Below are 21,946 nucleotides of genomic sequence, written 5' to 3' on the forward strand. Positions count from 1 at the left end.
GTACGCATTCCGTATGACGTCATCAGTACGCATCGCATGTAGGCGAGCGGTCGTACGCATCGCACGTCACGTACGTATTCCGTGTGACGTCATCAGCACACATGTAGGCATTGCTGATGATGCGGTCCGTACGATGCGGATCAGTGGACGCAGTTGTATGAGTTTCTATACAAGACAAACTAAAATCCGTTGCGTGCGATGCGTACGATGCGGGCCTGTGGACGCTTACCTTTAACAGGTTAGGGACAGATATGCACTATTTTTTTAATAGTCCCAAATAGTACACCTACCAATTTTTAGCTTTCCATCTTGAAAATTGTTAAATGCTTCATACAAAAATTCCACCCCCTAGGGAAGCGAGGCATCAAAAAGAGACAGAACGTGCCTTTTCTTCGTTTCAACTATTTCACTTCAATTCATCACTCCGTACATACATACATATATAACCTCACGCCTGTCTCCCATGGGGGTAGACAGAGACAATGGAACGCCTATTGCTACGATTCATCGCTTCGTTTTGCCGTGAAAGACGGACAAACAGACACACATACTTTCACATTTATAATATTAGTATGGTTGTTTTATAATGGGACTAAATACAGGAATTTTCTATATACAAGTGTGTATTAGAGCGAGCGAGAGCCCATTTGTCTGTGAATTTTCTTTGCTATAAACCTCACGGAGCCCGAGACCTTTCCAACGAATGCAAAACCGATTTCCACCGATTCGTGCGTTCTGTAGTTATAGCGTCAGGATGGAAAACTCGACTTATTTTTATATTATAGATATAGTACAATGCTAGAATTTACTCCGAATTCATACGAATAATAAAAATACAAGGTATAATATAATAAATGGAAGACAACAACACAAGTGTGCAGTTTCAAGGAATGACACTAAACATATGGATCTTGTTTTTATCGCGGTGAAAATCCTCTTGGACCGGGGGGCTTTTTTAAGGGAAAAATCATCCAATGACTTCTCTCGCCTTGGGCGAGACGAGAGGAGTGTCAGACTCGTACTGACTCAAAACCATACCGTTCCTACTTCTGCCCTTCGAGTCGGAGCCCCGGTGACCCGCTAGGTAATTCGCTCCGCAGCTCCGGATCAGAGGGGGGTTAAATTTTGAGTTTATTGACATTGCTACAATACAACTTTAGTTCAATATAACATTAATATCTATAAAAATCATTCATTTATTCTATTAAACCTCATATTCACGTATAAATAAATAGCACTACATTTCATCAAAATCTGTTCAGCCATTTCGGAGTGAGAGCGCAACAAACAAACATACTCATATTTGCAAATAAAAACTAGGAACAAATGCAACCAATACCGTGCTTCTATTGTATACTTAAAACTATTGTAGTTAGGAAAAAAAATCACCAATTATTTCCTGACCCGAGAATCGAACCCCGGACTTAGCATCATATTTGTGACTACTATCGACCGAAATTAATATAGCAAAATCATGAAGCAAATACAAAGAGGAGATGTCATAACTTTTTTTTTTTTTTCTTTTTTTTAAAAACGTTGCCCCACACTAGGATTTTCTCCTGTGTCGTGGGTGCGTTTACAAACATACAAGTTCACATACACATGACACCCAGACCCGAAACAACAATTTGTGGATCACACAAAGAGTTGCTCCGTGCGGGAATCGAACCCGCTACCCGTTGCGCGGCAGCCAGTTGCCCAGCCACCGCACCAACCGTGCAGTCGACTGGATTTGCCTTTAACATAATGCGTGACACTTTACGGGGAGCGCGGGACGTTACAAACCACGCCTCTCTCTATGTTCCATCTAGCGGTCCCATACTACAAACACGTTGCCAATTGTACACATTTTAATATGCCACTTTATAACCGAGCGATTATAACCCCTTTTTGAAGGGGGGAAAATCATCCAATGACTTCTCCCGCCTTGGGCGAGGCGAGAGGGAGTGACAGACTTACTGACTAAAAACCACCCCGTTCCTACTCCTGCTTTTCGAGCCGGAGCCCCGGTAAACCCGCTAAGTAGTCCGCAGCTCCGGATCAGGCATCAGCCCTACTGGGCCCCATCTGTGGTGGTTTGATGGGTCTTTGAGGCGCGCGCGGAGCGCTTATAACCTATCTAAAGCTTTTTACTTATAATATCATTGAGCAGGACCGTATTTTTATGTCACATTATGGCATCTCCTCTTTGTACTTGCTTTATGAGCAAATCTCTCTTATGTAGCAAGCTTATAGCCAGTGGCCTATCATAGTCCTAACATAGTCTTTACATATAAACTACATATAGGGTGACTGGTAATTAGTGAACGATATTTAAACACGTGATTGTACCCATGATTACAAACAACTTTCCCAAAGAAACTGTTTTTGTATATTCATTAGTTTTATTTTTATCACAATAACAAAACAACAAAAATGATCAGCTGTTAGCAGCGAGGCGCCCGCGTTATCAGAAGACTAGTAACTAGGTAGGTATTTTTGATCTTTACGCGCGCGTACGAATGAAATTTTATTGTTTTGTTATTGTGATAAAAATAAAACTTATGAGTATACAAAAAGTTTCTTTGGGAAAGTTGTTTGTAATCATGAGTACAATCACGTGTTTAAATATCGTTCACTAATTACCAGTCACCCTATATGTACTACATATAATATCAATCTATTTTACAATGTAAACTAGCAAATTACATAATAAAGTATGATGATATATTTCATTATATTAAGGAAATAGTCCTATAGACTTAGGACCTAAGATAGGCACTAATAGGTAGTCTAGATGAGACCTAACTTTAATACAACATTGTCACTAGCTTGGAACTACAACATTCGACGATTTTTTAACTCTTTTTTCTTTTTAAATGATGAGATGTATCTGTAAAGAAAGAAAAAATATTCAATAATTGTCATCCACCCACTGTGGCTCAGAGGTTTAAGACGTCCGCTTCTCATGCATGAGGACGCGTGTTCGAAACCTACCAACGGCAAGTACCAATGTGACTGTTTACGAGTTATATGTACTTTCTAAGATTATTTAGACACCACTGACAAACGAGCAAGCAACCAAGCAACGTTACGCCTTTTATCTCCGAAGGGGTAGACAGAGGTGCACATTACGACACGTAATGCCGCTATACAATGTACACCCACTTTTCACCATTTGTGTTATAAGTCCCATGTAATAGAGGGTGAGCCTATTGCCATATACTGAGCACAATTCCAAACTCCGTGCTACTACTAAGAAATTTTTGAAAAACCGAAAAAAGCCCAGTAATACTTTGCCCGACCCGGGAATTGAACCCGAGACCACTTGACCAATGAAGCAGTCTCACAGTAATTATTATAAAAATATAAACAAACAAGTCACCTTCAACACGTAGTGGCACCATGTTCCTCCTCAATGTGTTTCCGGAACACGGACCTCGAGCCGGATTCGAACCCGCACGCGCCACACACTAGCACGTCGGCCGCTTCCACTTCCTCCGTGTGTAAATGTACCGTGTCTGAAACAATGGGACAAAAAGCATTTAAATATACATTCTCACAGAATATGAACCGCAGAATAGAGAAATACAATTTTTTTAAGGGGGGACCATTTTTAATTTTTCAATGACTTCTCCCGCCTTAGGCGACGTGAAAGGGAAGTGGGTTTTGTTTTTAATAAAACGTTGCCCCAGACTGGGATTTCGTCTTGTGTCGTGGGTGCGTTTACCAACATACAAGTTCACATACACATGACACCCAGACCCGGAACAACAATTTGTGGATCACACAGAGTTGCTCCGTGCGGGAATCGAACCCGCTACCCGTTGCACGGTTTTGAAGTAGATTTTGAAATTGGGCCTTCGGTAACTTCTCTCACACAACGCAAGCATTGTTTAACGTCGGTTTTCTGTGAGGCCGTGGTATCACTCCGGTCGAGCCGGCCTAGCAGTGCCGAAGCATGGCTCTCAACGAGCTGAATTAATAACATAATTCTAGTTATATTATATTATTATATACTTACGATTCTCTAGATGTTTTTCTTGTACATGTTTCATTAGCTGTAACAAAATTAAAAAGTTTATTACCACATCTATACTAATTTATAAAGCTGAAGAGTTAGTTTGTATGACCGCGCTAATCTATAAGTTTCAACATGTTTTGCCATAACTGGCGTACAAATTAATAATTAAAATTTATAAGTACTAAGAAAAACAGCTTATGTTAAAATATTTCAAACAAATAACTTAAAATTATCATTTAAAAAAATCTTTAACACGGTAATAACAATTTGAATAAGTCTTGTTGTGTTGGATAGTGCATAGGGGGAATATCGCGCGGGTAGCTAGTTTAGTTATAAAATATTTACTCGTTCTAGATCCATGTAGTGGTGGTCAGTGATAGTGCCTAGATACTACTACTGATTACTACTGGGGATACTTACTACTAGTTGTAAGTAATACTCATTGTAAAAGGCACGATGGGATTGACTAGATAAAAATCCCTAAAAAAATAAGTATAGCACGCGTTAGTAAGACTAGCAAGTCCACGCACATCTCATCCCTAACTCAACGTTCGGCAGAAGTCCGCGCCCGCGCCGCCACCGCCCCTAACCGCCAGTGACGCGAGTACTGTACGACCGAGCGCACGTACGCTCCTGCCGCGCGCCGAGTAGGTTTCTTTTAAGTATATTTTAGATAGATAGATAATTAAAACGATAATTTTAAAATACATATTTATTTAGTAAATTCACTCCCTCGACCTATATAAGAAAAAAATAATATAATATTAAGTTACCTGTGAGTGCGTGGCGGCGCGGTATGGGCAGCGCGCGCACTGCAGCGTGACGGCGGCGCCGCGCCCCGACCCCGCGCGCCCGCGGGACCCGCCCACCGTGTGCTCGCGGGCCTAAGAGGAATAATCATTTAAAAAGCTAAGTCAAATGAGCAAAGGACCAAATATATATATATTTACATATATTACTAGCTAACCTGACAAACTTCGTATCGCCTCAAAGTTTTTTTCTTACTTTAGAAATCTTCCCTGAACTTCCACAAACAATAGGGTATTATCCTACTAGTCAAATTCAATACTTTTATCGAAATGTCAAAAACGTTACTTTTCTATGAATTTTGTATGACATTACAAATTATGACGTCATATTTTTTTGCGTCAAATAGGATACTTGTTACGCAAAAAATAGCAAGAAAAATTAAATAAATAAGTATATCGTCAAATGAATTAATAAAAATACGATTATTTTAGGATATTTTATCATATTGAAATATCAAAATAATTTATATGTGACCTACGAAACTACCCAATTGTTTTCGATAGAAAATCGTTATTAAGGAAAACAATGATAGTTTAAGTAAGCATTCAATGACTCTGAGTGTGGCAGTAAGTGTGGGAGAGCCATGCTTCGGCACTGCTGGGCCGGCTCGACCGGACCGAGCAGAAAACGTGAAACAACGCTTGCGTTATGTTTTGTTGGTTACCGGAGGCCAAATTCCCTCCTTCCCAATCTTGCCAATCCCCGATTCCCCAAAAACCCTTAAATTTCTAACCTCCAAAAGACCGGCAACGCACTTGTAACGCCTCTGGTGTTTCAAGTGTCCATGGGCGGCGGCGATTGCTTACCATCAGGTGATACGTCACCTGGGTTAACCGGCGAGTTCCATTAAATCACGTTTGCAGTGTCTTGCTTATGGGCGACATTATCCTCAACCAAAAATTATCAATTCTGTTGATTGAAACGCAAAATTTGGTTTCATAAATTAAGCTGTGACACTGCTAGCAAATAATATTAATTTAGTTTTAGATAATTTAAGTGACAAATCTATATTATATAGACAATCTAATAATATAGAGATAAGTAGTATATATAATAGTACGAAGGAGACTCATCATTTGATGGCAAATGTGGGTGGCACTCCTGATAATATTTTAAACTAAATTCTAAGACAACAGAAGATATCAAATTAAATTCTATGAATGTTACATGCATTGGAAAGGTATCTTCTGGCAGTTTAATTAAATCTAAATCTAAGAAAATAGTACATAAAAAGAATACACAAGATAATTTGTTACAATTGTTTTATCAAAATATGCAGGGCTTTTCATCAAAAACTTTAGAAATTGAATTGTTTTTAGAAAAATTTAAGTATGATATTGTTTGTATAACTGAACATTGGCTGAAAAGTTATCAAGTAGAATCTATTAATTTTAAAAACTATTGTGTTGGCAACTTTTTTTGCCGTCAATCAATGATACATGGTGGTAGCTTGATCTTGGTGAAAGAGTCAGTGAAATATAAAGAAAGACAAGATATTACATTACTATCAGTAGAGCACACAATAGAGTTGTCCTGTGTTGAGCTGGATAGGCATATTGTAGTGTGTGTTTATAGGCCTCCTATTTTGCAGAATCTTAGTATTTTCAATTCAGTAATGGAAGATGTACTACAGAAAACATGTTCCAGTAGTAAACATGTTATAGTATGTGGCGATTTTAATGTTGATCTCCTGGAAAAGAACAATAATTGTACTAATTTGTTGAGTCTCTTTAAATCATTTGATTTGTCTAATATTTTCCTAGAGCCCACCCGAGTAACATCCACCTCGGCGACATGTATAGATAATATTTTTTGCAACTGTGATTATTTACATAAGGACATTGTAAATAGATTACCATCTGATCACAGTGGGCTGACAGTCAACTTTAACACTGTCACGACTGTACAAAATAGGGAAATTATGTTCAGACAATTCACAAATAAAAAAATTGAGTTATTAAATCACAACTTAAAAAATGAATTAGGCAACCAAATACATGCTAGTGAATACCCGAGTGAGATTTATGACAACTTATTATCCATTATTAAAACACAGTATGATAAATTGTTCCCTTTAAAACGTAAACACATTCAATGTAAGTTTGTTTTTTGTGACTGGGCTACACCAGGTATTCGTATAAGTAGGGAAAAGTTGTTTGAACTTTACGGCATGAAACCATTTAATAGTAGTGAGGCTTTCCACAGTCATGTCTCCAGGTACTCAAAAATATTTAAATCGGTTTGTAAGCATGCTAAAGCACTTCATATTAGCAGTAAAATTAAGACCGCGGAAAACAAAATAAAAACTACCTGGAATATAATTAATAACGAGACAGGTAGAAATAAACCACGTAATGTTGAATTTAATTTAAATACTGAAAACGGACGCATCAGTACAAATTTAAAAGTTGCTCAGGAATTCGAAAGTTTCTTTAAGAATATTCCGCTAAAAACTACGGAAGCATTGAAATCGTCTCCATCTCTTTCTATCGAGCTTCTTAAAAGTAATGTTAAAGAATGCACTTCTGATTTCCGATTTCAATACACAAACCCACAAGCAGTCATCAAAGCATTTAAAGATATTAAAGTTAAGTCGACTGAAGATCTCTGGGGAATGTCGGTTAGGATATGTAGGTCTTTTATAGAGACTATAGCGCCTCATCTAGCTTTAATTTTTAACAAAAGTGTAGATCAAGGAGTTTTTCCAAATTTAATGAAACATAGTAAAGTAGTTCCATTATTTAAATCCGGTGATAGTGCAGAACCCAATAACTATAGGCCAGTCTCTATTTTACCAGTACTCAGTAAAGTATTTGAAAAACTGATACTTACTCAGATGCTGCGTCACTTTAACATGAATTCTATCTTTCATGATCAACAATACGGGTTTACCAAAGGACGCTCTACTACTGACGCGGGGGTAGCTCTGATTAAACGGATTTTCGCCTCGTGGGAAGAAGCTCAGGACGCTATCGGAATATTTTGTGACCTTTCGAAGGCATTTGACTGTGTTGAGCATGGGACTTTGTTGCTGAAGCTAGAACACTACGGCATTCGAGGGGTATCGCTAAATCTGTTAAAGTCTTACCTTCAGGATAGGCAACTTAAAGTTCAAATAAACAAAGTAAACTCACATGGGGCTAGCGTATCTATGGGTGTACCTCAGGGATCAATACTAGGTCCATTCCTATTTTTGGCATATATAAATGACTTGCCCCATTTATTCAAAAATGAACCTCAAATGGTATTATTTGCTGATGACACATCACTAGTTTTTAAAATAAACAGACGAACAAATAATTATGACGACGTAAATGATGCTCTAATGAAGGTTCAGAATTGGTTTACAGTCAATAACTTAGTCTTAAACGATAAAAAGACAAAATGTATTAGATTTGTTTTGCCAAATGTTAAAAGTAATAAATGTGACATATTATTGAATCGTGAAAAATTAGAATTTGTAAAAGAGACTACTTTCCTGGGAATCACCGTAGACGACAAATTGCAATGGGGTCCTCACATTACATCTCTAGCGGGACGATTAAGCTCTGCAGCTTATGCTGTCTGGAAAATCCGACAGTTAACCGACATAGACACGGCAAGACTAGTGTACTTCAGTTACTTCCATAGCATCATGTCGTACGGCATTTTACTGTGGGGACAGGCTGCTGACATTGAGTCTATTTTTATTTTACAAAAGCGCGCCGTCAGAGCTATCTACAATCTTGGTCGTCGCGAATCTCTCAGGGAAAAGTTTAAGGAGATCAATATTATGACCGTTCCATGTCAATTTATCTATGAAAACATTATGTATGTTAGGAAAAATCTAAACTTGTTTGACAAAGTGTCTGACAGACACAATTATGAAACTAGACATAAGGATAGATTGAGCCAGCCATTCTTTAGATTGTCAAAAATAAGTAAGTCGTTCATGGGATTCGGTGTTAAATGTTATAACAAAATTCCAGAGGAAATAAAACACCTAAATGAAAGACAATTTAAATTATGTATTAAAAAAACGATGTGTAGATTAGCATACTACAAATTGAATGATTATATAGAGGATAAAAATGCTTGGAGGCAGGCTGGTCCAGCTCCACAGGGTAACGAAAAAATAAAGTAATTCCAATAATGTAATAATAAAACCATGTTATTTCAATTTGTTCTGTTAAATTAGATACAATCATTGTAAATGTGAGAGCCCTGTAATTAGCTAAAACTGTATTAGACTAGTAGAATGCACTTGTGTCAGCTTGGAGTTGTCATGCTCACTCAAAGGTCTCATTGGCGGTGGCACGGGCATTGGATCGCTCGATTCCCTGCAACATGGTTGAGTTGGGCGGTGCTGGTGTACGTGTCATGTTCGTGAACGGGCGCTGTCAACTGGGACTGGTCAGCTCCAGACTGCATTAAGATTGTTGTCCTCAGGGTTATTTTCTTTTTCTATCACTTTGACTAAATATTAGTTTTACATTGTTCTCACATAGTTGAAGCAATCGAAACAATGTAACCATGAATTGTATTGTGAATCTGATTGGAAAAGAGTAACCTATGGAGTTTCTTGCTCGTTCTTCTCCATAGGAATCTACACTTTGGAACGAGCAAATAGCTTCACTAGAGGACTGACCGACAGACTGACGTTATTAATATTATTATATTTGCTTTGACGTTCAAAAGTGCCTTCCTGGTCTAATTGAAATAAATAATTTTGACTTTGACTTTGACTTTGACTTTGACTTTGCTCTCAACCAATCCAATAAAACAAGGATGGTAATAAGCAACTACGATGCTTAATGACGCGGGAGAATAATGATTTGTTAAACAAAACACAGCGCAAGCATCACTCCGGTCGAGCCTTCCCATACATTCAATATAATATGTTTAATATGAATATGACTGCACGGTTGGTGCGGTGGCTAGGCAACTGGCTGCCGCGCAACGTGTAGCGGGTTCGATTTCCGCACGGAACAACTCTTTGTGTGATCCACAAATTGTTGTTTCGAGTCTGTGTGTCATGTGTACTTGTATGATTGTAAACGCACCCATGATACAGGAGAAAATCCCAGTGTGGGGCAACGTTTTTAAAAGAAAGAAGAAAGAAAAAAATATCAATGTATGTAACAAACCTTATGCGCAGACATATCCTTGACAGCGTTGCACTTGAAGTTGCACAGCTTGCAGGAGTACAGGTACAGCTTGAAGTTGGGGGAGGCCAGCAGCTCGTGGGGGGGAGGGAGGTCACTCTTCCGCTTGCGGCCGCGACCTCGGCCGCGGGACGATACCAGCGCTCTGGAGAGGGGAAGGAACTATTATTATCAATACTGACTACCTCGGTGGCCTAGTGGCAAGGGGTCTCGGGTTCGATTCCCGGGTCGGGCGAAGTATTACTGGGCTTTTTTCGGTTTTTCGAAAGTTTCTCAGTAATAGCACGGAGTCTGGAAATGTGCCCGGTATATGGCAATAGGCTCACCACCTATTACATGGGACATACAACATAAATTGTGAAAAGTGGGTGTACATTGGCATTACGTGCCATAATGTGCACCTCTGCCTACCCCTTCGGGGATTAAAGGCGTGACGATATGTATGTATGTATTATCAATACTAATATTATAAAGCTGAAGAGTTTGTTTGTCTGAACGCGCTAATCTCCGGAACTACTGGTCCGATTTGAATTATTCTTTTTGTGTTGGGTAGTGCATTTATCGAGGAAGATTATAGGCTATAAAACATCACGCTATGACCAATAGGAGCCAAGCAAAGCGGGTAAAACCGCGCGGAAGTAGCTAGTCCATAATATATAAATAAGTCGGGTTTTCCTTCCTGGCGCTATAACTCCAGAACGATTTCCATGGTTTTACATTCGTTGGAAAGGTCTCTTGCTCCGTGAGGTTTATAGCAAATTAAATTCAGGAAAAATTTCAAGAGACACACGCCCACACACGCACACACTTACGGTGGGCGGAGATCGTCGCGCGATGGAGTAATGTATGGCTAGATTATGTATGAGATTGTCATTTTTTAATTGCATTTTCTACGTGCCTTTGTTCAGTAGTGGACGCCTTTAGGCTGATGATGATAATGATAATGATGGGTAGGAAACTACGTGAACAAGTTGCACAACAACAGAGCGTGTTAAAAATCATATAACTAATCATTACTTACTTAGCCTTTTGTAAAGATTTCGCCTTCTCCAATATCTCTGTCGGTGACAATGGCTTCTGTGGACAAAAATAATTATTACAATATTTTTGATGTTAAACTGTTTTAATGGTCTTACATTTTTTTAGATATTTGAAACACCAGAGGCGTTACAAGTGCGTTGCCGCCTTTTTGGCAGTTAGAAATTTAAGGGTTGTTGTTCGGGAATCGGGGATGGGGAAGATTGGAAAGGGGGGAATTGGGCCTCCGGTAACCTCACTCACACAACGAAACACAACGCAAGCGTTGTTTCACGTCGGTTTTCTGCTCGGCCGTGGTATCACTCCGGTCGAGCCGGCCCAGCAGTGCCGAAGCATGGCTCTCCCACACATAAAATTACACTTATTACATGGTCATCAAAATTAACGGGCATAACCTATCGTATCTGCAGATTTTCTCACTAGAGATACAATATTGACACATTTTGTAAGGACTGCCGTCGTTGGCCAAGTGATTGCAAGTGCGACGGCCGGGCAAGGGGTCTCGGATTCGATTCCCGGATCGCGTGAAGTATTACTGGTGTATAACGCTTTAATTCCATCGTACCTTATCCTCAGTTCGCTTCTGGAGGGCAGCGGACTGCTGCAGGCTGGACTTGAGTATGACTAGAGAGTTCTGCCCATCCTCGTTCTCCACCATCACGTACGAGTCCTGGTTGTCCGGGTCTGCAAATATACAACACTTTGAAATAGGGTAGATGACTAACTTTTGTTTAAATTTAAGTATGGGAAAGCCAATGCTGCCATGATACCACGGCCTCACAGAAAACCGACGTGAAGCAACGCTTGCGTTGTGTTTTGTTGTGTGACTGAGGTTACTGGAGGCCTAATTACCCCCTTCCAAATCTCCGATTCCCTAACCCCCAAAAGGCCGGCAACGCACTTGTAACACCTCTGGTGTTGCGAGCGTCCATGGGCGGCGGCGATTGCTTACCATCAGGTTGTATGCTCGTTAACCGGCTTATACCACAAATAAAGACAGGCCTTCTACCAGAGGCTTCACTCTGGCCTACGTGTTATTCCAGACCATAATCTACCCCTGTTCCAAATTCCATCTCTATCCCTTCAATCGGTTTGACGTGAACCACTAACAAACATACAAAGTCAAAGTCAAAAGTCAAAGCATTTATTTCAATTAATCCTAAATAAGGCACTTTTGAAACGTCAAATTGAATTGTCCGTCAGTCTGTCTGTCAGTGAAGCTAGGCGCTCGTTCCAAAGTGTAGCTTCGAATGGAGAAGAACGAGCAAGAAACTCCATCGTTACTCTTTTAAACAAACTTTCGTATCTATTTATAATATAAGTAGAGTATAAATGGATGTATACCAGCCTCACCTTCAGTATCGCTAGTCTGCAGCACGCACGTGACGGTGGCGTCGGACGACATCTCCCCGTCAGAGGGCGCCGCGTTCGCAACCAACTGGTAGCCCTCCTCGCCATCTTGACACCTGGAAAAGAAATATATTTCTATTGAATACTATTTCTATTTAATCTTCTGTATACTAATATTATAAAGCTGAAGAGTTTGTTTGTTTGAACGTGCTAATCTCCGGAGCTACTGGTCCGATTTGAATAATTCTTTTTGTGATAAATGATAAATGTACTATAAAACATCACACTATGACCAATAGGAGCCAAGCAGAGCGGGTGAAACCGCGCGGAAGTAGCTAGTATGACCATATAACAAGAGCCTTTGACAGTCTGCTGGACTACGGACTACTACCTACTCCACATAAGAGGATTTTCTATAATCTCCACATATGGCAGGAGTTTATATTTATCAGAGTGTTGCTGCCTTCTTTTTTTTAAGAGGCGAAAATCATCCAATTACTTCTTCCGCCTTGGGCGAGGCGAGAGGGAGTGTCAGACTCTTACTGACTAAAAACCACCCCGTTCCTACTCCTGCTTTTCAAGCCGGAGCCCCGATAAACCCGCTAGGTAGTCGTTGACGTTCAAAGTGCATTCCCGGTCTATTTGAAATAAATAATTTTGACTTTAGATACATACCTGACCAGCGTCAAATTGAGCAGATCTAAATGCACGAGCCCCTTGCCGCTGGCGTCCAGCACCTGCATGTACTTCGCTTCATTCTCCTCTCCATCCGTCAGGTCGGGCAGGATGCTACCCTGGAGGAGAAGGTGGAACCGTTAGGTGGTAGACCACAAACATACAATAAACACTACAATATACACATAGGTCATATACAATTTTTAAAAGTTATGAGTTTCATGAAATAGATCTATTCCAAACACTAAGCTATTATACTATGAATTTTCGAAAATAATAACATTTTGCCCAACCCGGGAATCGAACCCGAGAGACAACTGCAACTACTCAACCAATCAACTACGAGTTGATGGTGAATTTACAAACACATAACAACAAAATCCGTAAAATAATTTGTGGATTACACAAAATCTTGTTCCGTACGGGAATCGAATCCGCGACTACGAAATAAACAATTCTTAGTTTGCACTAAATTAAATCTTTAAAACAATTTGTGGATCACACAAAAGCATGTTCCGTACTGGAATCGAACCTGCAACTACGCAAGTGCGGGTGTAACATGTACATAAATAAAAGCGAAAAAATCATCATGCAATAAAAATCATGCATAGGATTGGAAATCAGAAAAAAAATCAAACTATACCAAATTCCCAAACAACCCAAAAATAAATAAAGAAGGGGCACATTTAACCTGTAGATTTACCCGATCTTTTTCAAACGGAGTCACCTCCACTATCTGCAGCTGACCTGGAAACAAAATAACATCAAATTAACTTAAATAAAACACAGTTTGAGTAAACTGTTTTTTATAATAACTATTGTGAGTCATACATACATACATACATATCGTCACACCTTTAATCCCCGAAGGGGTAGGCAGAGGTGCACATCATGGCACGTAATGCCACTGTGTACACCCACATTTCACAATTTATATTGTAAGTCCCATGTAATAGGTAGTGAGGTTATTGCCATATACCGGGCACATTTCCAGACTCCGTACTACCACTGAGAAATTTTCAAAAAACCAAAAAAAGCCTAGTAATAATTCAGACGTTAGTATGAGACTTACTAAATTAACTAAAAATCACAGTTTACTCACATACATTAATGGAGAAAAGCTCTACTAGTTTCAACTGTTTCAAGTCACAGAGGGATCTCCTATACTCCATTATAAAAACATGAAGAATAGTTTTTTTTGACAAGTATACACTTGTGAAAACATAAGCTCACCATCTTTGTACTCCGCGGACAGGATCTGTCCATCAGAGGTCTCCACCGTCACCTCCTCATCCGACATCTTGGATTAATTCTGAAAATTGTATAATAACCTTGTTATGAAACTAATAATGTGACAGACATACAAAAGGTATAAAAGTGTGTAAAATGGCTATTTTGGTTTAGGTACCATTTTGTTTTTTATTATAAAAATCTTTGCTCTGCACTAGGATTTTTTCCTTGTTGTGGATGTGTTTACAAACATACAAGTTCACATACACATGACACCCAGACCTGGAACAACAATTTGTGGATCACACAAAGAGTTGTTCTGTGCAGGATTTAAACCCACTACCTGTTGCAGGACAGCCAGTTGCCAAGCCACCGCATCAACTGTGACCACAGAAACAATCAAAACAATGTAACCAAGAATTGTATTGTGAATCTGATTGAAAAAGAGTAACCTATCTAGTTTCTTGCTCGTTCTTCTCCATAGGAATCTACACTTTGGAACAAACAAATAGCCCAACTAGAGGACTGACCGACAGACAGACGTTATTAATATTATATTTGCTTTGACATTAATAAGTATCTTCCTGGTCTATTTGAAATAAATAATTTTGACTTTGATCTAGTTGATCTAATGGTAAACAATCTCTCTCGCTCGGTCTGTTAAAAACAGTCAAACAAGTTGAACAAAAATAGAAATAAGGGTAGTGCCATTATTACTACAAACTAATAAAAGTGATTTTTCAATACAAATTAGCTTATTTTCTTTACTTAATATTAAGATATTCTTTGATAGGGGTCTGTAGAATTATTTATATTGTAAAAGTGTTATTTATATTGTGTATGTATGTATGTATGTGGTTCGTGTCTGCAAAAAGTTTAAGAAACCCTGGTCTAGGAGTAATAAAAAGGTCTGAAATAGGTTACAAAATAGAAAAAAATAATAAATTACTTATCATAACTTTATGTGTATGGTATTACCAAAAATCGAAAAGATCGATAACCACACAGCTCGCCGTGAGGTTATATTCAACGTATTCTACATTTCTAATAAATATTTAAGCTTAATTCATCAACTTATTTACAAATCCCAACAAATAATAAACAAAATAAATGTCAATCAAGGTTTGTCAAAAATTCTTGCAACACCAAATTCATTGTTGCCGTGTTTCTTTAATGGCGATCGAGTTTTTAATTTTATTATTGCAACAATCAATACTTACATTTAATGGCAACAATAAGGATTTCCAACACTCAAAATAATGGTCACAAGACGAATAACACGATTATATTAATAAAATAACTTCAATTAATGCGAGAAAATGGCGTCCTCAAGGTATAATATAACTTTTTCTTCGTAAATTACGAGGCAAAGACGTTTCGGCGTTTCACAAGAGTTGCCAGTATCAATTTTGTTTACCCAACTTTTGCCTTTAAAATTACCGAAAATTCTAATTGTTGGTTTTATTTTATATTAATTTATAAATAAAAGCAATATTTAATTATTATAATATTTTAAATCAAACAATATTTCTTTATATTTTTCTGATTCAAATAATTTAATAAAATGGAATTATGTATACCAGAAAAACATTCATGACGTAACAATACAAAAATAGAGTGAATCTAAATAAAATAGAGCTGTTCTTTAATAAACATTTTATTTTATAACAAACATGTAACATCAAAAATGTTTTCATAATATAGTTTTTCTCTTTCTAATGTTCAACATTTATAATACTGTCTCTATCTTCAATTTAATATGTCGACATGACGTTGTAGAGTCGGAATGTAGAGCTAAAAAGGTAAACAGATGACATCACACAACCAATCCGTAACAGGTAGAGGCGATGTGAAAGAGAATCTGCTGTCTTCTTCACTCTTATACGATTCTCATAAGAATATTTACAAAATTAGAACTTCGAATAAGAAAATAACTGCAAACTCTACCTGAAAATAAAAAATATGACAAGATGGTGAACTGAATTTTGAACAAGTTTTGTTAAGTAACTATGGACTTAAATTGAGTAGTTTTGGAGAGAAAAAATAGTGAAATTGAAATCCTACATCGCGCTATCAAAGTTTTCACGCGTATTGGAAGGCGAACGTAATTTTAGCTCGAGATAGAGGGAGGTCCGTAGCTACTACGTAAACCGGTGCTGGCGAGGAACCGGTCTAACTCCTCGTCATCAGATATGTTGAAGCGTAAGCAATCATATAATGGTAAAATATAATGTCAAATATGTCAAGAAAAATGATAAAGAGAGACTAGGTCTCACCCACACGGTAGTAGCTGATTTGACTTCCTTTTTGTTGATTTAGGAAAGCAATTTTTAATGAAAAATTGTTCGAAATAAATTTAAAAACTCTTTTTGAACATTTTCCAATATTTTTCCGTGATTTAGTTGTAATAGAATAAGCGGAATCTTAGAGTGTAGTTTTTTAGCCAAAAATACACACATTTAGAGAAAACATAAAAAAATACAATAAAGAATTTGAAAAAATATAATATAACCAATACTTTTCGGAGAATTTTGATTATTTTTTTAAAGTTTTGAATGTCTCTACCACACAATTTCCAACTCTACCGCCTCAAATGGGGTTTCATTTATCAAATGAAACCCGAAACCCGTACCTGAGTTAATAAAGAGTGCGTTGTACCACGGTTACTACCGGTTAATGAACTCTCCTGACATTGTCGGTCAACGACATATACATTGAGTATCATGACAAAAAAAAAACAAAACAAAAACATACGATTTTCTTATCAAATCTGCTCAAATCATGTGTTTTTTGTTTTGGTAGAGTCGTATTACCTTGTTACCCGAATTGACTCTACATTGGTGATGGCCTAATTTCGGTAATGTGGATAAGAGAATATTAATGAATATGTACTTATTTACTTAAAATACTAGCTTTGTATTATAAATCAAGGGAATACATTTTAGAAATGGTTCTCAGCACAGGTTCAAGTCATAATTAGAAACTTTAATTTAGAAAGAAGCTTTCTGAAATAAATTACTGTTCAAAAATAATTGGTATACTAAAAAAGGAAAATTTAAAATAAAAAATAACAGAAAATATAAACTTTAAATCAACATTTTAAACAACAAAAGGAAGTCTAAGACGCTACTTCGGTGTATGTGAGAAGGACTCTCGTTTTTCATTGAAACAGAATGATTGAACATTATTCTTTAAACATTTTATATTAAACCCATACATGGCGACTATACAGACGACATATTCAGATGGCGGAGGCTTAGACCGGCCCTCCGCCACGACCGGTTACCCGAGTAGCAATGGACCTCCCGACAGTACTGCAGGGCGTTTTATATTTAAGCAAACTCGAGTGGAAACTTTAATAGCGTGATGCAGGCCGAGGCTCCTGATTGGTTCGTCGGTATGACGTAGTTTCGTCGAGGATCGGATATTCAGAGTCCGGGAGAGAAAGTTAGGTAACCCTAGTTTTTGTGGGAGGATATAAATTTTATTCTTATTAGAGTGAACCAGATATTTCATGTAGGTCGTGTATTCTAATACCTGTGATGCAGTATTTCGATTTGAATACCCACCTTTACGTACACACAGATGATAATGCAATTACTAAAATCCTAATAAATACTTCTAAAGTCTTAAATATGTTTCTAAATACATATTAGACAGAACAAAAACTAAATATACCCACCAGCTGCATATTATTAACAACAAGGGGCTTCTTAAAGAGGTCAATGACACCTGCAGGTACAAAAACGTTCGCTCGTCGATGCAAGTCATTGTTCATTTTAGAATTTGGACTCTTTTTTAACCTAACTCTGGAATTACATGTTTCCTGAGAATAAAGTTTCCATAACAATTGGTTTATTTGCGTGAAACAGATTTTGATCTTTGACGCGTAGTTCAATGTCATTCTATCCTCATTTGCACCTATCTTATTCAAGTCCAACTATTTTCGTCAGGTTTATCTCTACTTACCAAAATGCACTTCAAAAAAATCGAGTATCCTTATACCAGAAATATCCAATATGTACTGAGACTAGATCATAAATAAATCTTTTTTCTGATAAGTTAATTTTGATTCCAATCCACTATTAACAAGAAATAATGCCGCAAAAAATAACCGATCATAATCCAAAATTTCTAAACCTGGTCAAGGTTTTTGACAGGAATCCAAAGTTTCAATATTTGGATTGAGTATTTGGTTCGGCCAGTAAACCAGAATTTCTAACGTACTGCAGTTTCTTACTGAGACGGATGACGTAGAGCCGGCTGGAATTGATCGCTACCACGTCACAGCTCTGCGTAGTTGCAATGAAACACTAGCTACACTACACCTACACTCGATCAATACAAACAGCAACGTTTTGAACGCTATATCACTGATACATATTTGACGCATGGATTCCTATCGTGATTGGTAAATTCCGTTTGTTTAGGAAGTCCCGATTCAGTTTTGGATTTCTGTTTAAACTTGTGATGGCTGGATGATTTGCTTTATGCAAAAATAATCATATTGACAATTCTTATTTGAAATAAAGGTTTGAAAGAAAATGAGAGTAGTAGTTTTATTGGAGCTACACTCGCTAATTTATTGATTCTTGGTTACTTATTAATCCCTTTCTATTATAGCGTAACGTGGTGCCTCAATATGAATAATAAATCCAAAAACTCCGTTGAAAAAATAGTATGGAGTCTAGAATGTTATTTCTTTACATTTCAAAGCTTACCCCACAAGCCAGTAACTCGTGTTTAATTAAAACCTATGTATATCTAGAATTGTTGCACTTATTATCAATAGTGCACTTCCGCTCTACCTTACATTGTCCTCGCAACAAATAGTATAAATAGCTTGGCAAGATAATCAGCAGTCCATAAATCATTGCTTTGGAGACAGAATGAAACAATGTAGTTACTATCTACACGTGTCTTGTGATTCATTCAACTGTGGAGACTTTCTTTAAGATAGTCTTATTGCAATATTACTCAATCTTGCAGACATTGAACTCTTTTCCTCGCACTCTGGCCGCGCTCAATGGTCTCTTGGATGCAAATCCAACAAATGATCTGTTCGTGGATGGATGGAAGGAGATTTTGTCGGAGTGTCTGAAGTACTGCGAGGCGAACTCATGAATGCTGTTAATTCCTGTTTCATTATGTTTTAGTTATGTATGTAAGTTGCTTTAATTGGTTATCTACCGTTGTAACTTTTGAATTAAATAAATAAATAAATGCACCGAGTGTGTCAGTCGTATGTACCTTTATTGCTCATTTCTGAATAGAAATATTTTTTGCAACGTCAAGTGCAACTTTTTATCCCCGAAGGAAATGAAATAATGCCGCTATGTTCAATGTACACCCATTGTTCACCATTTGTGTTATAAGCCCTATGTCATAGGTAAGCCTATTTCCATATACTGGGCACAATTTCAGACTCCGTGTTACTTCTGAGAAATTTTCGTAAAACCGAAAAAAGCCCAGTAGTGCTTTGCCCGATCTGGGAATCGAACCCGAGACCCCTTGTCTGGCAGTCGCACTTGTAACCACTCGACCAACGAGGCAGTCCAGTCTAGTGAATAGAAATATTTCTCCGAGTTTGAAAAAACATCATCATCAACAGTACATTTTAGTATACTGCTGAACTATGAAGAGTCATGATATAAAGAGAAGGTTCATAGTCTTGCAGTTGCAGCAATCTTAGCAATACCATTGAATTTGCCATCATCTCCACGCTTGAAAGGAAAAACCATAAGTCGTTTGAAATAGGAAAGAAATATTTTAATACGTGATAGTATTTAGTTCTACATATCTGACAGACAAGCATTAAACTTTCATGTTATTAAATTGTCATCATTTAATGCAAAAAGTGCACACAGCAACTCAAGTGTTTGGTTTGTACGAACCGCATTGCATCTTCCGGCAAACACAGACACGTCACGCATGCGTGCTTCGTCGATGCGCTCTATTTATTTATTAAAGTCAGGACTATTTGTTTTTGATACTAAAATTCGTATTTAATCTATTGAACCGGCCATTCTAGAAGTCCTTGGGGTAAGCCCATACGTATTAGAAGACTTCTTATGGCAGGTATGATGATGGTGATGTTATATTGGATAACCATGAGACCTATTTATGTGTAGAGCAGATTTGGTTTTGTGGTTTTCATCTTAATCAAGAATGTCCCACATTTAGTTCTCCGTGGACATAGAAATAGCTAGCTAGCAAAAGTCTATGAAGAATTTAAAAAACCGAATTTCAAAAATATTCAACAACACTCCGCTCTACTCCTAGAATCGAATTCACAATCTCTACTACAGTAATCGCATTTAAAACTAATTTAACAAGACAGTCATAACATCATACGACAGTATTATTATCATCAAGTTCTTTCAACTCTACCTCTAACGCACGACTCTACATTCGCACTAAGTAACTGAATAAAGTAAGCATGCAACTTGACCTTAACGTTCTTCATTCATAAAACCGGATTGCCACCCCCCTTCTACTGGATAGCACAGAGTAACTTATGGTAGAGACGTACAGATATTATGCTTTTACTGCGTACAAGAGCGTATGTACGCCACTGTCATTTTGAGACTGGTCTATCAATTAAGAATGTTGATATTAAAAATCGAATTCTAAAATACTAGACGCAGATGACTAAAACTTTCCACCTATAACTCAGAATCACAATGAGCATTTAAAACTCTACATATCATAATTTGCTAACAAAAAAATGGTAATGAGTAAATTTTCTTAAGCCAAAAGTTTGCTGCTAACAGTACCTAATACCCAAAAAAATAGTATATCATTTTAAAGGTAAAAATTCTGCTAAAATCTCTGAATTGTAGACTACTCTACCCTCCTGAATCGCGGTATTGAAGTTTTCGCGGCACTTGGTACATGAGCGACGGTTTCGCGTGTTACAACAGGGAGTCCGGTGCCACAAGGTAAAGTGGTCCTGTGCATCCACTTCAATCAAGTGCACGGCACAATAATATTCAGACAGCCACGATCTCAGTCGCTAAAATAATAACTTCAAGATTTGCCATTCTGTCGACTAGAAGAAATTGCTAGACTGTATTTGGAATACCCGCGACTCAGTAGAATGACGAATGCTTGAACTTGACAATGAATGCTTACAGCACCTATGTGGTTAATATGACTCCTTTTTGGAACATTTTTATAGCTTTATTTTATATATTTTTTATGAAAACTAAAGTATAATTTAATTCTGGCCAAGTGCTAATAGATAGTCGCTTAGTATTTATTATTAATTGAATTTTGTGTTTTATTTTACTCAACCTGGAATTCTATTTAAACATTAATTTAGTTATATAGAACTTAGGTAAAAGAAACATCGCACAAAATATCACGCTCATCTAACGACATCTGTTGTAGCATCCAAGAATGAAGTTATTCAGCGAGAAAACGACATTGGCCCCTCTATTCTAACAAGAGTAAGTAAGTAACTGAGCTACTATCTCCTTATTTCGAATGTAAGAACCACGAGGGCGCTCGTTGATGTAGAAAGTTTTAAACCCAATTTGTATTTATTCACAGTCAATTCACCAACTCGATGTTTTTGAAATATTGTAGTCATAAAAATATTCTAGATTACATATTCTTCAAAATAAAAAATCTCCCTAAAAATAGATTTTCCCTACGCTAATGACAACCCCAAAATAAGGGATGTACTGCGCAA

The 21,946-nt window shown here is 37.5% G+C and overlaps 2 protein-coding genes across 4 annotated transcripts in view; both read right to left on the minus strand.

The window, feature by feature from the left end:
* The window catches only part of LOC126912128 (uncharacterized), a 92,318-nt gene that overhangs the window by 32,661 nt on the left and 37,711 nt on the right, over positions 1 to 21,946 (minus strand). The window lies entirely within an intron of this gene.
* LOC118279862 (uncharacterized) lies at positions 2,539 to 15,650 on the minus strand. Of its 3 annotated transcripts, none has more exons than XM_050702657.1 (12): positions 15,471 to 15,650; positions 14,254 to 14,332; positions 13,724 to 13,767; positions 13,021 to 13,139; positions 12,349 to 12,461; positions 11,561 to 11,679; positions 10,979 to 11,034; positions 9,940 to 10,102; positions 4,777 to 4,887; positions 4,004 to 4,040; positions 3,365 to 3,500; positions 2,539 to 2,872 (listed from the first exon to the last, which is right to left on the minus strand). In XM_050702657.1, exons 2-11 carry the CDS (start codon positions 14,318 to 14,320, stop codon positions 3,367 to 3,369), a joined length of 963 nt encoding a protein of 320 aa, XP_050558614.1. In that variant the 5' UTR covers positions 14,321 to 14,332; positions 15,471 to 15,650; the 3' UTR covers positions 2,539 to 2,872; positions 3,365 to 3,366. The 3 variants fall into 3 exon arrangements, with proteins under 3 accessions (XP_050558614.1, XP_050558613.1, XP_050558612.1); XM_050702656.1 differs by lacking the exon at positions 15,471 to 15,650 and adding an exon at positions 15,200 to 15,387 and having other exon boundaries at positions 2,540 to 2,872; positions 13,712 to 13,767; XM_050702655.1 differs by having other exon boundaries at positions 2,541 to 2,872; positions 13,712 to 13,767.

Source organism: Spodoptera frugiperda, chromosome 22 (genome assembly GCF_023101765.2).
Source record: "Spodoptera frugiperda isolate SF20-4 chromosome 22, AGI-APGP_CSIRO_Sfru_2.0, whole genome shotgun sequence".
In the NCBI taxonomy this organism is placed as follows: Eukaryota; Metazoa; Arthropoda; class Insecta; order Lepidoptera; family Noctuidae; genus Spodoptera; species Spodoptera frugiperda.

Excerpts from the sequence above, each read along its gene's own strand:
- LOC118279862 (XM_050702656.1), bottom strand. The coding sequence starts at position 14,320 with ATGTCGGATGAGGAGGTGACGGTGGAGACCTCTGATGGACAGATCCTG. Across the intron at positions 13,768-14,253 it reads GTCCGCGGAGTACAAAGATG|GTCAGCTGCAGATAGTGGAG; the intron begins GTGAGCTTATGT and ends TTTTGTTTCCAG. Across the intron at positions 11,035-11,560 it reads AGAAGCGAACTGAGGATAAG|AAGCCATTGTCACCGACAGA; the intron begins GTACGATGGAAT and ends TTTTGTCCACAG.